Here is a 13,055-nt window from a genome sequence, read left to right as displayed (position 1 = left end):
CCTGCTCTCTCTTGTCCAAAGCAACCTCTTCTTCCCTTCAAAGAGTTCAATTACACTATCATCCAGTCATATTACTCCAGAGTCCAGACAACTGGATCTACGTTGGCAAGCCGTAAATCATGGCGTCCCCAATCACTGAGAAACATACCACCCAACACGCCACCATTCAAATACCAGATTTCCTAGCAGACTGGCGCCAACACCCAAGCTGGCCGTCCCCTTATCCCCCAAACAACCACCCAGACTCCCAGTACATCAAGGCCGAATCCGAAAGCTGGCTGCGAGGCTACTGCTACAGCAACGCCAAGCCAAACTCCATCAACAAGGGCATCAACGAACTCTTCATCTCCAAGATCATCGCCGGCGACTTCCCCGAGATAGCATGCATAATCTACGCCCACCAGCCCACGCGCCACGTCCTCCTCGCCGCGCTCGTCATGCTCCACTTCTTCGTCATTGACGAGTTCACGGACAACGTGGACGACACGGAGGAGGGCGAGGCCCAGGTGCGGAGGCAATCTGCCGCCATGGTCCGCGCGTTTCGGCACCCGGAGGAGATTGGGCAAGATCGGGACGGAGACGAGGATGACGAGGTGTGGGTGGGCGTCCGCATGGCAGCCGACATCGCGACCCGCTACCGCAGCGACGCCGTGGGCGGCACGCTCGACTCGTGGAACTTCTTCGTGGACAGTTTCGCAGACTACCTCGACGGCGTGGGCGACGAGGTGGCGCTCCGGAGAACGGGGCCGAACGGGGAGGTGGGGGGACACAACTGCGTGCCGAGCCGGGAGAGGTACATCGCCGTCCGGCGCCGGACTATCGGTGTTCTCCCGGGCATGGCGCTCCTCCTCATCGACCGCGCCATCCGCCCCAACTTTTTGCAGGTTCCCGCGGTGGACTCGCTGTTGGGTCTCTGCGTCGACATCATCATCAACCAAAACGACATTTATAGTTTTGATAAAGAGCAGGCCAAGGGCGAGGACGGACATAATGGAGTGAGGGTCCTCATGGAGGAGGACGGGGTAGGTGCGCAAGAGGCCATGACGAAGCTGGGCAAGGAGACTAGTGATCTCGTGAAGAAGTTTTTGGAAGTTTGCGAGGGGCTACCGATGTTGGAGGACGAGGTTGATGATGTGAATTTGAGGATCTTGCGGGACGGGTGCGTTTCGTGGATTTTGGGGATGGAGGTTTGGTCTACGCTTGTGACCAAGAGGTATGGGATGCAGAGATTGGATGGAGAGAGGAGGTATACGCCTACACCAAAGAAAGGGAAGACGCAGCAAAAGGAGCAAGAAAAACAGCAGCAGCAGCAGGGGTCTCAGCTAGCTCGTAAGGGATTGATGAGTTTGATGAGGGAGTTGCCGGGGGATTTGTTGTCTCTGCTGAGGAGGATTTTCGGTATGTAACGATTTGTTGTTGTTAGTCGGTCTGGGGTTGGGGCGTAAAAGTATCTCCGTTCAGGGTGGTCTAGTGTATATTATCTTAGTCAAATAGGCAATCTTTTGAAGAATTAGTTCCCGAGGCGGTGACAAAAGTGCCATGTTGAACAGGCCTTACTCTGGTTCAATAACCGACTTTTGGCTCATTTCAGGTTGTAATGACCTTCAAGGAGAGAAATACGGTGAGGAAAGAGTGGCTTGTAGAATGTACAAGCCTTCTTTGTCCGGTAGACGTCTAAATAGGACTGTTTTCTGCTGAGAGAGAGACTCGACTGGCTTCGCTTCCGCGCGTTAAGACGCATACCCTAGCGCCATGTTGGTTCGGCGGCGCGCCGCAGTAGTCCTCCACATATCTTCAGTTACCCAGTGCAATAAAAAGAGGCCGTGCCTACTTTCCAAGTTTCATTACTGACTTTTCTCGTGGGTTGTTGGTCGACGGGCGCTTAAAGCCTAGCTCTGACCAGTTGCATGTGGTGACGCCGGCCCGGAAAAGCGGGGATCTGACCGTTGCTTCCCCGGCCGCCGACTTCAGCGCTTATTATGGGAATTACTGTAGGCTCATTCTGATTTCTTTGGCTTCTGCCGTGTTTCTTGGTGATGTGAGATGTATGAGTTTCCCACCTGTATTTAACTCGGCACTTCGTTCAGTCACTACCTCTGAGACTCGAAACCTCGTTTGCCTCGGCATACATCAAAGCCAGCCGCGATTCGGTACCATGGAAGAGAAAACGACGAATGCACAAAACCCTTTGCTCAAACTAGAGCTTTTGAAGAACTTGGATCTCTCGGATATTGAAGTTCAAGTTCTTGATATTCTAGCCTACGACGTTCGAGCGACCAGTTGGGAGACCGCTTCAGAGGCTGCATTCTACTTGGACGCTCTGTGCCCTCCTCTAGAACAGCGCGAAGAGGCAGAAAACTATTTCTATGTCATTTGGAGCCTCGTAACATATATTGCAACCAGTTATGATGTGACAAAAGAGACGCAAACTCATCTCGTCAACACCCTGTCAGCATTGCAGCAATGTGCAAAAGGTGAAATCGACATCTGGGGTGTAAGTGTATTTCGCTAACGAGCACTCAAAATTGGACCACAAACGACTGATCATCTCAAACTTGACAGAACGAAGAAGACAGACAACGCGTTTGGATAGATCTGCCAATGTTTTACATGGCCGCTGGGGCTTCTATTAGTGGTAAGTTGCAATTGAACCACTGTCGTCCCTCATGAAGAGGGACTAGGCTGCGTGCGGACCTGAAGGCCTGACGCGAAATAAGACATAACCCAAGAAGCGACAACAGAGAGTTTCACCCCAAAAGACGCACAAGAATGGCGCAACATCAACAGGTTCGGCGCTATGTTACTAGGAAAGGGCGTCTTGGGCCTTCACACGCAAGCAATGTACGCATTGCGTTCGGCGCTTGAGGAGGAGCCGAGCCCCATTCCGGCGGTCGCAGAGTGCCGGCTGCGCGTCGCCTGTGAATGGATTCTTCAAGGCGCGAGGCCTCTCCTCGGGTGGGCGCGGGAGAACGTTGGCTATTCCGAGATGCCAGAGTACGAGAGGGACTTAACGGAGGAAGCGATAGCATATCAGGGGGTCCTGTACGAGGGTCCGCCCATTATGTGTCTCCAGCGGTGGGGATTTTGGATGGATCGGCTCGAGTGGCTTGCGAAAAGTGATGATTCTGGGCTGGTTGAGGAGACGAGGGCGGAGATGCTTGAGGCGTTTGGGGTTATGAAGGAGGTTGAAGGGCGGATAGGACATACCCTGTGACGAAGCGGCAATATGCCCAGCTTCCTACCCCAGGTATCGTTGAAATTCCATTATAGACTCATAACACGGTTCAGACGCACGAAAGACAATCATAGACAACTGAGCAAAAGATTATGAAGTCGATCGAGAGCCTCGAAATCCATACCTCGCCCTTGCTTTCCAACCATCGCTCAACTTACCGCCCATTGTCTTGACACTGCCCAGAAAAGACCAAGGGTGACTAAACCATCTGCAAGTGACCTCAGGGATGGGTAATTAGGTCTTCCGAGTCCGAGAATCTACTGAGGAGGAATATGACATGAATTTGGCCTCTGGAGAAAAGCACTACACGGTTACGAGGAGTGCCATACCCAACATATCCCAATTCACAGACATTTCACCAGACAAAACAAGAAGCATCATGGGCCTAGATATGACACACACACAACAAAAGTGATAATTCTATAAAGTCTAGAAAAAATAAGGATAAAGTATATAAAGGCGTATCAAAGAAAATACACCTAAATTAGGATGATAACGATGATGATGGCGGTGATAAGGATGCAGAGTGATAATGATGCTGAAAGTGGGTTAATAATACCAATCGAAACCCCTTTTCGATCCTCCCTTTCCCCCCCTTGTGACAGAACCCAGCAATAAAACAAGATTCTAACAAAGGAGATCCTTCATTTCGTCCCCTTTTCATCCACTGGAGCAGTGTCCATCCCGCCTCCTTTCCCCCAGTCTTTCACCCGGGTTCTAGCGGGATACTGCCATAAGAAATGCTGCTGCTGTCTCTTCCAAACCACTCCACTCTCTCTCTCTCTCCTTCTTCGTCTAATTTTCCCCAATGCAAGGTTCAGAAGTATCCTCATCTCTGGGCGTAATCGGCGTAATGCAATGACGGGGCGTGATAACAATGATGATGATGAACAACAAAACAAGAAACAAACACACACACTAAAACAATAACGATATTGGATCCACACACTTTTCCACGACTTGGATCAGCGGAGTTCCAGACCTCCCATGGATTCCAGAGCCGCACAAGTCCTCTTTTTCACTACCCGTCCGCAAGGAAGAGATGACGATTGTAAGAAGAAAAGAAAGGGCCCTTCAACTCCAGATGAAGAAGACGGAAAAGAAACCTAAAGGTGCAGGAGTGCAGAAGGCGCAGGCGAATCTGGCTTCACTTCACCCCTCCCTCTAGTCTCTACCACTCCAACAACAACAGAGTCTCTGGGTTTCCTCCCCTATCCGCTTTGGAAGTCTCCCCCCATTACCAAAACGGGTTTGAAAAAAGAAGAAGAGTAGTGCCATGTCTGGTCTCCAAGGAGGAGAGGAAAAAAAGCCATGGAAAGATGGGGTTGTTGCAACCAAAAGGGGAAAAAGCCCCTTTACAGAGCCAAAACGGCAACGACACCGGCAACGAGAGCAACACCAGCAGCAGCGGCGTTCTTCTCGGCGCCGGCGACGACGACGGTGGTAGGCTTGGTGCCGTTGGTGCCAGCGGTGCCGGTGGCGGGGCAGTTGGGGCTGCCGGGGCAGACGAGGGCGCCGGTCTGGCTGGGGGTAGCACCGCCAGCGCCGCCAGCACCGCCGGAAGCAGCGGGAGGGCAGTTGGGGCTACCGGGGCAGACGACGCCAGCGGAGCCGGTCTGCGCGGGCGGGAGGACGGATCCCGAGGCGCCGGGCGGGCAGTTGGGGCTGCCGGGGCAGGTGATGAGGCCGGTCTGGGTGGGGACGGCGGGGGGCACGTCGGTCTGGGCGGGCGGGGCGGGGACGACGTAGCCGGTTGCGTGGGCGCACTCGGAGCACTGGTTGGTGGTCTTTGGAGTACGTGTTAGCCAAGGCTCAAGGGTTGAAGATATGGGGAAAAATGAGAAAGGGTAACTCACGTAGGTCTGGGTGCAGGGGCAGTCGGGGATGATGAAGGTGGTGGGCTGCTCAATGGTGTAGGTGCGGTTGTTGAAGCAGAGGGTGGTGGGCTGGGGGCAGTAGGTCGTGACGGCGTCCCAGACCTTGGTGATGGTGTAGGTGCCGTTGGTGTAGACGTGCTCGTAGGCCGAGGCCGTGCCGGCGACGAGGGCGAGGGAGACGAGGGCGGATTGGATCTGCATTTTGTCGGTTGGTTGGTTGATTGGTGTAGTGTGTGTGTGTGTGAGTGAGTTGAAGTTGTTGATTATTGTCGGTTATCGAGTTACTTGCTGAGCGAGTGAGTGTCGAGGGAGCGTGAGGGATTGTCCGGAGAGCAAACAGAGCTGGTTAATGATTGTTTGAAGTTTTTGGTTTTCTTGTTAAGGAGAGTGAGTTGCAATGTTTTGGATTTTCTTTTCAAGAGAGTGACTGAGGCCAATTGAAGCAAATAAAACGAAAGGGGGGGAACCTCCGAACAAACGAAAGAGTTCTTGGATGGATGTATGTGAGATGTGTGTGTGTGTGAGGGATGAAAGGGAAAGAGAGGTGTCACAAGAAACGGTTCAAGAGCCTCCTTCTTATGTCAATCTCATGCCGACACAAACATCCTGTTAAAACACACCAAAATAAACCAAAGATATCTGGATATCCACCGGAACGGCACGCTCAGGGGTTGGCGATACCCAGACAAGCTGACGAAAAGGCTTAGCCTTGCACGACGGAGGAAAGGGATAGGAAATGCTAAGCCGGGAACCAACAAAATTGTCTCAGGAACACGACGACTACTTCCCACCTCTCCACTCGAAAAAAGGAGCCTCCGGTTCCTCTGGAACACGGCAAGATTGGACGTTGTGAATTTTGGTTCTTCGAGACCAATGAGAAGCTCCGGACTCGCGGCCGGGAATGTTGGGGGAGTCGTCCCGGGCCCGTGTTTGTTGTGGTCCGTTGAGCTGCCAAGAATGTTTCCACCGGCCGCCGGTAATGTGGCGCATTCCAACATTTCAGGTCCAGAAGGGAAGAAAGTCGGCAAAGACGGAAACTAAAGGTAGATGGGACGAATGAGTTGACAAACACATGGTGGGCCTAGGAGTAAACACACCTTCCTGTCTCGACTCCTTTCTCCCATCCTATTTCGAGCTCTGCAGATTTCATCATTGAAGCATTCCCATCACACAGGGGACATGAGCATGCGAGCACCGGCATGGCAAGTTTTGTGGTACCGCTTTCATATGCTTTCCTCTCATTCGGAGGCGAGTTGAAAAGGTCGAGCGTTGTGCGCCCCCACTCGGTTCGTGGAGCTCTGAGATATGTACAGTTGGGCCAGAATTGCTCCTCGACCGCTTGTCTCCCTTTTTGTCCTCCCCCTTATCCCACAGCAAGTTACTCGCTTTGTGATGTCCACACGACATCCACTTCCGGCATACCAATTGGCAGCGGAATCGCCCTCGTCCTCCACTCTTGTGACGAACAAAATCGTTCATCCGTCGCCGTAAGCTCGTCTCGGGGGTCGTGGTTGAGACTGCGCTCTTTCATGCCGTCCTTCTATGATCGTCCGCCCCACCCAGCCAGTTATGATTGAAACAAAATGAGAAATTAGAAGAGAAGAAAAAAAACCAAAAAACGGAGGAATCAAAAAAGTCGAGCCCGCATGTGATGATGACGGCGTAGTCATGCGCAAGCGGAGTCAGTTTCGCCGACTCAAGGGGTCTCCCTCTAAGAATAGTTCCATCCCCAACGCCTTCATTTCCAAAATAATCAAGATGGCGGCCAAGATCAGTCCCGGTTGGGGGCTACTCTGTTGGAAAAAACTGAAAAATCTTGCCCACCGCCCGTCGATGAATCAAAGACCATCCCACCACGTATGCACAAGATTATGGTTCGAGGAAAGTGCCGAGAATTGCCAAACGGCCTGCGTGTGCCAGTATCGATGGAATCGATCCTAGGAACGCGATCGGTCTTGTTGTGACGAGATTGTGCAAGAAAAAAAATGCCGTCTCATATTGAGTTTGGGGGAGCAGAGTTGCGTAATATCAAAAATTCCGTTCATTTGCGGTTCGATCGGCTCGTGCTTCGCTCCAAGCCGCGGCCGCCGCCAGTGACTGAGTCGAAATCGTAGTTCTTCAGGGTGTGTTCGTACTTGGGGCTCCTCAGGAATTTGGGAACCGAGTCCTGCAAAAACAAGTTGGGTTAGTATGAAGATCCTCACATTCCACGGTGCATCAGTCGGAACAATAAACATACGCTTGCCATCAGTTTAAAAACTGCGTTCTGGGCATCTTCAAACAAAGACATGACCTCTTGCAAAGTGTCGATCATGGCTACGTCCTGTCCAACAGCCTTGGTCATTCGAGTCGCCAGGTTGTTGCGAAGCTGATGGTCAATGTTCAACTCGCAGGGAGAGCCGGGGGCGAGGAATGCATTATAAATCCCGTACGCCTGGGCCATGATCTCCTTGATGCCGTCCATTGAGCTCGCGTTGGGGTTCTTCTGCGCGACCCGAATCGCCTGCCGGCAGCTTCGAACAAAGTCGTCGACGTCGAGGTAAAAGGAAAGATTCTCCTCGCAATGTGTTTCGCGTAGGTTTTCTCTGAAGAGCAGACGAAGGGCCGCATCGTTGAGAATCTTGTCGAGCCGTTGGGTGTTGGAGTCTCGCGCGATAGCGTTACGAGAGGGTGTGACGACCTCGCTTTCTGACGTTCTTCCCCGCGAACCGAGACCGTTGATCAGATCCTTGCCCTTTGCCGTCAATTGGTAGATGGCATGCTTTGTGGGCTGGAACAGGTTGTTGCTGGGATATTGTGCCATATGAGCACGGTCTTGTACCACGGGCTCCATCAAGTCGTACTCCACGAACAGGGACGCGATGTCGTACGTCTCCCGCCTGTCTACGGTCGTGCAGCAGTCCATCAACCAATCAGTGGCAGCCTTGCCAGTAAAGGTATCTTTGTACGTCTTGCCGTTCACCTTGCGCTCGCTAGCCATCTTGACACCAGTCAAGCCATCCTTGTAGTCGCTAAGTGAGTCCGAATCGGCTGAGCTGACGCTCGATTTGACATTGGGACCGTGTGTTCCAATGAATCTCCTGAAAATGACCTCAATCGTGCCGCGATCCGTGATGAGCTTGTCCGTCTGACCGTCCCGCTCGAGAATGACGAGTTGCGACAGTGTTGCGCCGACCAAGTCGGATATCGACTTTTGCTGGATGCCGTTACGTGAGCAGAAGCGATCCAGCACGGTGACGCCCTTGGGCGTCAATTGCCACACGGAACCCTTCATGTTGTACACCTGTTGGTACTTTCCATCGGCCGACTCGATGAATCTCGCTTCGAGGAACTTTTGGCAGATGGAGCGTGCCATATCCTTGGCCATGGAGAAAGTCGTCGTTGTGGTCGTCGTAACTATCCTGGAGGGGTCTTTGGGGTCGGGCATACGGTTGGATTGAGAAAACTTGAGAGACCCCAAGTTGTTGATCGCATCTTCGGATAAGAACGTGTTCTCCACACGTGTTAAGCGTACTCGGTGTGCAGACAAAGGCAAAAGGCTGACAATCAGTGTTGAGTAGAGATCCTTGAAGTCCTGTCGTTGTTCCACGTTAGCCATCTGTGAACCGCGGGGTTCGATCGAAGCGACCGGGAATGCGACCGGGGCACTGGATGCGCGATTCTTGTCGAGCAGGCCAGGAATTGGGAGAAATGGGACTGACCTTTGTGAATGGCCGGTCATCATCCGTCATGCGGAGAAGCCGCGAGGAGGTTTGGTGCATCTTGCTTTCGATACTCGGCAATCGAATGGGAAGGGGCCTGGTCGGATCGGTCTCGCTATATGGCTGAGAGGGGATATCCTGTACCAGCGACACCTGGCTTGGATACTTGCCCTCTATGTTGTTCAGGGTGCTGCTGGAAGAGGACGAGTAATTGGAGGGGCTCGTATATCGTGGGTATTTGTCTTGAGAACCCAGATTGGCAGAGTAGTCGGAGGCAGAGTCGGGGGTCAAAGAGGCGCGGCCCAATGCGGAACTGGAGGCGCGATGGCGGACAGACTGGTCCGAGGAGAAGGTAGCGAGTGCAGATTGGGTCTTGTCAAAGGCAGCAGCAGCGAAGCCGAAGATTCCACCAGAACGCTGAAGTTTGTAGAGGGAACTGGTAGAAGGCGAGTGGTGATGAGAGCGATAATACGGACGGTTCACCGAGGGCGCCTGTTGTTGTTGGAGTTGCTGGTGTTGTTGAGCGTGGTAGGGATCGGTCGATGATGATGTAGTGGTGGTGGCAGTGGTAGTTGCAGCAGCAGCAGCAGAATGAGGAGGAGTGCTGGAAGTGGTGGTGGTGGTGCCGGTGCTGGTGCTGGTGGTAGTAGCGGTGGATCGTGGATTAGCACTGGTAGGGTTGGGGTTGGCTTTGTGTGTGAGAGGTTGAGAGCTGGCCTCGTTTGACAATGGCTCGTGGTTCGGAGGTCGGGATGTCTTGGAGACAGCGGCCATCTAATGGGAGGAAGAGGGTTAGAAGAGGCGCGGAAGGCAAGACGGGTGTTCAAATAAAAGGCACGGCGCAGAAAATGGAGAAGGGAAAAAAAACTGAAGAGAAAGCGGGTGGTTTGGTGAGGCAGGGCGTGAAGGAGGAGAAGGAGAGGAGGTGTGTGGTAGTGGTAGTGGTGGAGGAGAAGGAGAATAAGGGACAAGGGCTGCGAATGGAGCGAGGAGGGAAAAAAAAGGTACTTGGCCGAGACGAGGTACAGTACGGAGTACACAGGCCTCAAGGGGTTGATGTACATGTAGACGGCGGAACCCTGTAAGTAAAAGGTACAAGGGGGGGCAGGCTAGTGGGAGTGGGAAGAGCGTGGGAGTGAGACTTCTGGCTGACAAGGGGAGTGGGGGAGTGCAAAGTAGGTGGGAGGAGGAGGGTAAGGTACGGGAGTACTTGTGGACTTTCCAAGCTTGGCCTGACGGACGCTCCACGCTACGGCTACCACAAGCAGAGAGAATGGTAGAGCGGGCGGTAGGTAGGTAGGTGGGCAGAAGAACCAAGGCACCTTCAAGTACCCAAGTCAGGGCCAGCAAGAGAGCAGAGCAGGGCAGAGCAGAGCAGAGCCCAGGGCAGTAGTTGTTTGAACCACCTCACCTCGACCACAATTGAGTGGATGAAGATGGGAGTGCGGAGTAGTGTAGGTAGGTAAGGTAATTAGGGGGGAACTGGAAAGGGAAGGGGAAAAGGAAGAAGGGATGAGATGCCGATGATGAAGCGAAAGCCAAAAAGCGAGATGATGATGGGATTAGACAGGCAGTCAAAGCCCAGGAACTCCAGAAAATGAGGCCGAGAGCACCCATACACAGAGAGACAAGAGAATGTCGGACATCGCGAACAAGGCTCTCTTTCTCTCCCTTCTCTCTATCCACGCCACGCCACACTGGACTTTGCTGCTTGAATGAGGCTTCCGCCGGGGACTTGCTCACCTGCTGCTGGGAGTAGGGGGACCACCCACGCGTGGGAAACAGGCTGATTTACAAAAATAACGGGGGGTGGTTATTTCTCTCCCAGGACCACGGGACGAGAGGGTAATTCGCACTAGGTATAGGGTAGGTGTGGTATGTACTCGGATGATGAAAATGGTTCAACAAGATTGGATTTAAAGGGAAAAGGGAACGAAAAGCTCGAGACTTTGGTTAAGGACGGATGATGACTGGGAAGAACGTGGATGGGGGAGATTTGAGAAATGCGGGCTACGGATATGACCGTCGTGCCTGTGCGCTGCCGCAGGGTAACTAAGGTAGGTAGGTAATAGGTAAAGGTACGGGAGATACTGACTTGACTGAAGCTGCAAGTATGTGTACGATGATCCAAACAATTCGATCTAATTTTTTTGTGGCCAGAGAGAGTCCAGGCGTGACGTGATAGTCAAAGCTATTCGTCTCTGGATGGCCACCGGCGGACTGGACTGCGGGCTTGGAGGATTCTGTCTGCAGATTTTCAAGCCGCGCTTGGTGACATGTGTGTTATGTGTGCCAGCCCAGTGTGTAGTGGAACGGACGGGGCGGGCGGCGCGGGCGGGCGCGGACGACGGATGACTTTTTGGCGACGGTGATGTGCGAAAAGGACGACGGCGGATCAAGGGGACAACCGAGGCGAGCAGGAGCAGGAGCAGGAGCAGGAGACGGCCCCTCAGAAAGAAGGCCGACGAAGTAAAGTGGACGATGCGGATGATGCGCGCGTGTAGGCAGGCAGGTATGTGTGTGAGAGTCTGAGAGATGAGACGGGAATAAGAGGTGTAGCAAATGGTAATAAGCCAGCCTAGCAACCCGATCCAAGCACCTTCAATGTAGGTACGAATACCGCAGAGAGGAGAACGCGAGGGATTGGGATTGGTGTATGGATAGTGACAAGTTAAGCGTGGTGGCTGACGCTGGGATGGAGTACTCCGTAGATGGGAAACGAGGGCGTTGATCTGGCGAGTGCCCTCTCTCCTTTTTTCCCAGGTTGAGGTTTTACGGAAGTGCTGGGTCAAGGTCAAGGTGCAGTAGGTAAGGTAAGGTAAGGCCAGCCAATGTCTCCGTAGTATAGGTAGCCTGTAGGTAGGTAATAGTCGGTATCCGTAGTTCCAGGTCCAAGGTGTGAGAATGGGTGAGGTCTGAGGTGTGGACGGTAAGGCCAGGCCCGGGGTGGGGAAAAAGGGACTATCTCCGTAAGAAAGGAGACGATGCGGGAAGAGCGAAGACTTGAGACCGAGGCTCAGCAACGTGAGACTTGACGGTTCCCCCCTTCTCTTTGGTTTTAGGGGTTTGCGCTTGGCTGGTGTGCGCCGTGGTGTGTGGATGGAGGGGGGAAAATAATGCGCCTTTGGTACGGAGTATGGTAGCCAAGTATGGGATGTGCTGGTGGTAAGAGGCTAGAGCAGGACCGGAATAGGGTCCTGTTTGATATTTTGCGACTATGCCGGCCCCGTACGATATAGGACGGGCAGTCAGCGGTAGTTCGATTAGACTGAAAATTGGCTTGCGGGTTGTGTGAACTAATTTTCCCCTCGCTCTCTTTCTCAATCTCTCTTGGGTTACTCTCTCGTCTGGGTCTGCGTCTGGGTCTGCATGCCCCTAGGTTCTCGTAGGATTCGGGAAAGGTAAGCCGAGAAAGAAGAAAAATACGCCGTAGGGAGTAACGCAGTACAAAAAAAAAAAAACGGGAAAAATGAAATAAAACCGGGGTGTGGAACTCGTGGAGGCAATTTTGGCGTTTGACTGATGGATCGATGGATTGATCTAGAGTCCAAAAGTACGGGATACTAGCTGGCTTAGCTGGGATAGGAAAGATTGGGTCAAGAGAGAGTGAGAGAGTGTGTTTCCCCCCTTGGTCGGAACTTGTCCAGCAACCAGTCCCACGAACAGGCGAAAGAAAGAGTGGACGAAACGTGATGAAGCGACAAGACTAAGAAAATCCCAGGACGAGAAGTCAGCCAGGCCGGCGCAGGTTCAAACATGAACCAGGGGCAAGGGAAAAAGGGAAGCCAGCGAACCCGATCTTTTTTAGGGGCGAGCCACGGCAGCTGACGGGCGAGAGAGAAGTAGGGAATGATGTGCAGGACGGAACAGGAATAGGAGCAGGAGTACTCCGTATGTACGGAGTAGAGTTAAAAGCAGAGAGGTGAAAGTCTGGGGGGGAAATGCCATACAACGTGTTTTATTCTTATTTTGCCCAACTTTCTTGTTTCGCTCTTTTGTGGCAGACCCGACACGTTTTGTCGTGCTCATAGATTTCTTTCTTTGATACTCTAATGCAACGCTCTGTATCCGTATACATACTTGCTGCCGTGTGAGTGAGTGAACCGGGTGGGCCATTGGAACGGGCTGTCTGTCTGCATTTCTCATTCGATAGAACCATACTTGTAGCCATGCAAGGTAGGCTCTTCGCCAACGCAAACCAAACGACGGGAGCCATGCCGTGTGGCCAGCCATGCCGCAACC

At 52.9% G+C, this 13,055-nt stretch overlaps 4 protein-coding genes across 4 annotated transcripts; 2 read left to right on the top strand and 2 right to left on the bottom strand.

The window, feature by feature from the left end:
- On the top strand, nt 1–1,575 carry HER10_EVM0003582 (uncharacterized protein). Its single transcript, XM_035473254.1, has one exon. It carries the CDS (start codon nt 120–122, stop codon nt 1,404–1,406), a length of 1,287 nt encoding a protein of 428 aa, XP_035326712.1. The 5' UTR covers nt 1–119; the 3' UTR covers nt 1,407–1,575.
- A 461-nt stretch (nt 1,576–2,036) lies between these two features.
- HER10_EVM0006687 (uncharacterized protein) lies at nt 2,037–3,319 on the top strand. The gene is made up of 3 exons (XM_035476266.1): nt 2,037–2,494; nt 2,563–2,635; nt 2,718–3,319. Exons 1-3 carry the CDS (start codon nt 2,048–2,050, stop codon nt 3,212–3,214), a joined length of 1,017 nt encoding a protein of 338 aa, XP_035326930.1. The 5' UTR covers nt 2,037–2,047; the 3' UTR covers nt 3,215–3,319.
- A 419-nt stretch (nt 3,320–3,738) lies between these two features.
- On the bottom strand, nt 3,739–5,754 carry HER10_EVM0004556 (uncharacterized protein). The gene is made up of 2 exons (XM_035474197.1): nt 5,092–5,754; nt 3,739–5,022 (listed from the first exon to the last, which is right to left on the bottom strand). The coding sequence occupies exons 1-2, from the start codon at nt 5,311–5,313 to the stop codon at nt 4,591–4,593; spliced, it is 654 nt and encodes a 217-aa protein (XP_035326790.1). The 5' UTR covers nt 5,314–5,754; the 3' UTR covers nt 3,739–4,590.
- Nucleotides 5,755–6,346: 592 nt separating this feature from the next.
- On the bottom strand, nt 6,347–12,093 carry HER10_EVM0009777 (domain found in Dishevelled). Its single transcript, XM_035479252.1, has 3 exons — nt 8,814–12,093; nt 7,352–8,686; nt 6,347–7,279 (listed from the first exon to the last, which is right to left on the bottom strand). The coding sequence occupies exons 1-3, from the start codon at nt 9,585–9,587 to the stop codon at nt 7,154–7,156; spliced, it is 2,235 nt and encodes a 744-aa protein (XP_035327184.1). The 5' UTR covers nt 9,588–12,093; the 3' UTR covers nt 6,347–7,153.
- Between the last annotated feature and the right edge of the window lie 962 nt (nt 12,094–13,055).

This window comes from Colletotrichum scovillei, assembly GCF_011075155.1.
Source record: "Colletotrichum scovillei strain TJNH1 chromosome Unknown Contig00011, whole genome shotgun sequence".
Classification (NCBI taxonomy): domain Eukaryota; kingdom Fungi; phylum Ascomycota; class Sordariomycetes; order Glomerellales; family Glomerellaceae; genus Colletotrichum; species Colletotrichum scovillei.
Note: the sequence above shows the minus strand (reverse complement) of the source record. Positions and strands in the feature narration are given on the sequence as shown.

What these genes read in the sequence shown, in the direction of transcription:
- HER10_EVM0003582 (XM_035473254.1), top strand. Translation starts at nt 120, where the DNA reads ATGGCGTCCCCAATCACTGAGAAACATACCACCCAACACGCCACCATT.
- HER10_EVM0006687 (XM_035476266.1), top strand. Translation starts at nt 2,048, where the DNA reads ATGAGTTTCCCACCTGTATTTAACTCGGCACTTCGTTCAGTCACTACC. An exon ending in GTGAAATCGACATCTGGGGT is followed by an intron (nt 2,495 to 2,562) that starts GTAAGTGTATTT and finishes CAAACTTGACAG; the next exon opens with AACGAAGAAGACAGACAACG. An exon ending in CGCTGGGGCTTCTATTAGTG is followed by an intron (nt 2,636 to 2,717) that starts GTAAGTTGCAAT and finishes ACGCGAAATAAG; the next exon opens with ACATAACCCAAGAAGCGACA.
- HER10_EVM0004556 (XM_035474197.1), bottom strand. Translation starts at nt 5,313, where the DNA reads ATGCAGATCCAATCCGCCCTCGTCTCCCTCGCCCTCGTCGCCGGCACG. An exon ending in GCCCCTGCACCCAGACCTAC is followed by an intron (nt 5,023 to 5,091) that starts GTGAGTTACCCT and finishes CGTACTCCAAAG; the next exon opens with ACCACCAACCAGTGCTCCGA.
- HER10_EVM0009777 (XM_035479252.1), bottom strand. Translation starts at nt 9,587, where the DNA reads ATGGCCGCTGTCTCCAAGACATCCCGACCTCCGAACCACGAGCCATTG. An exon ending in ATGACCGGCCATTCACAAAG is followed by an intron (nt 8,687 to 8,813) that starts GTCAGTCCCATT and finishes GAACAACGACAG; the next exon opens with GACTTCAAGGATCTCTACTC. An exon ending in TTTTTAAACTGATGGCAAGC is followed by an intron (nt 7,280 to 7,351) that starts GTATGTTTATTG and finishes TTGTTTTTGCAG; the next exon opens with GACTCGGTTCCCAAATTCCT.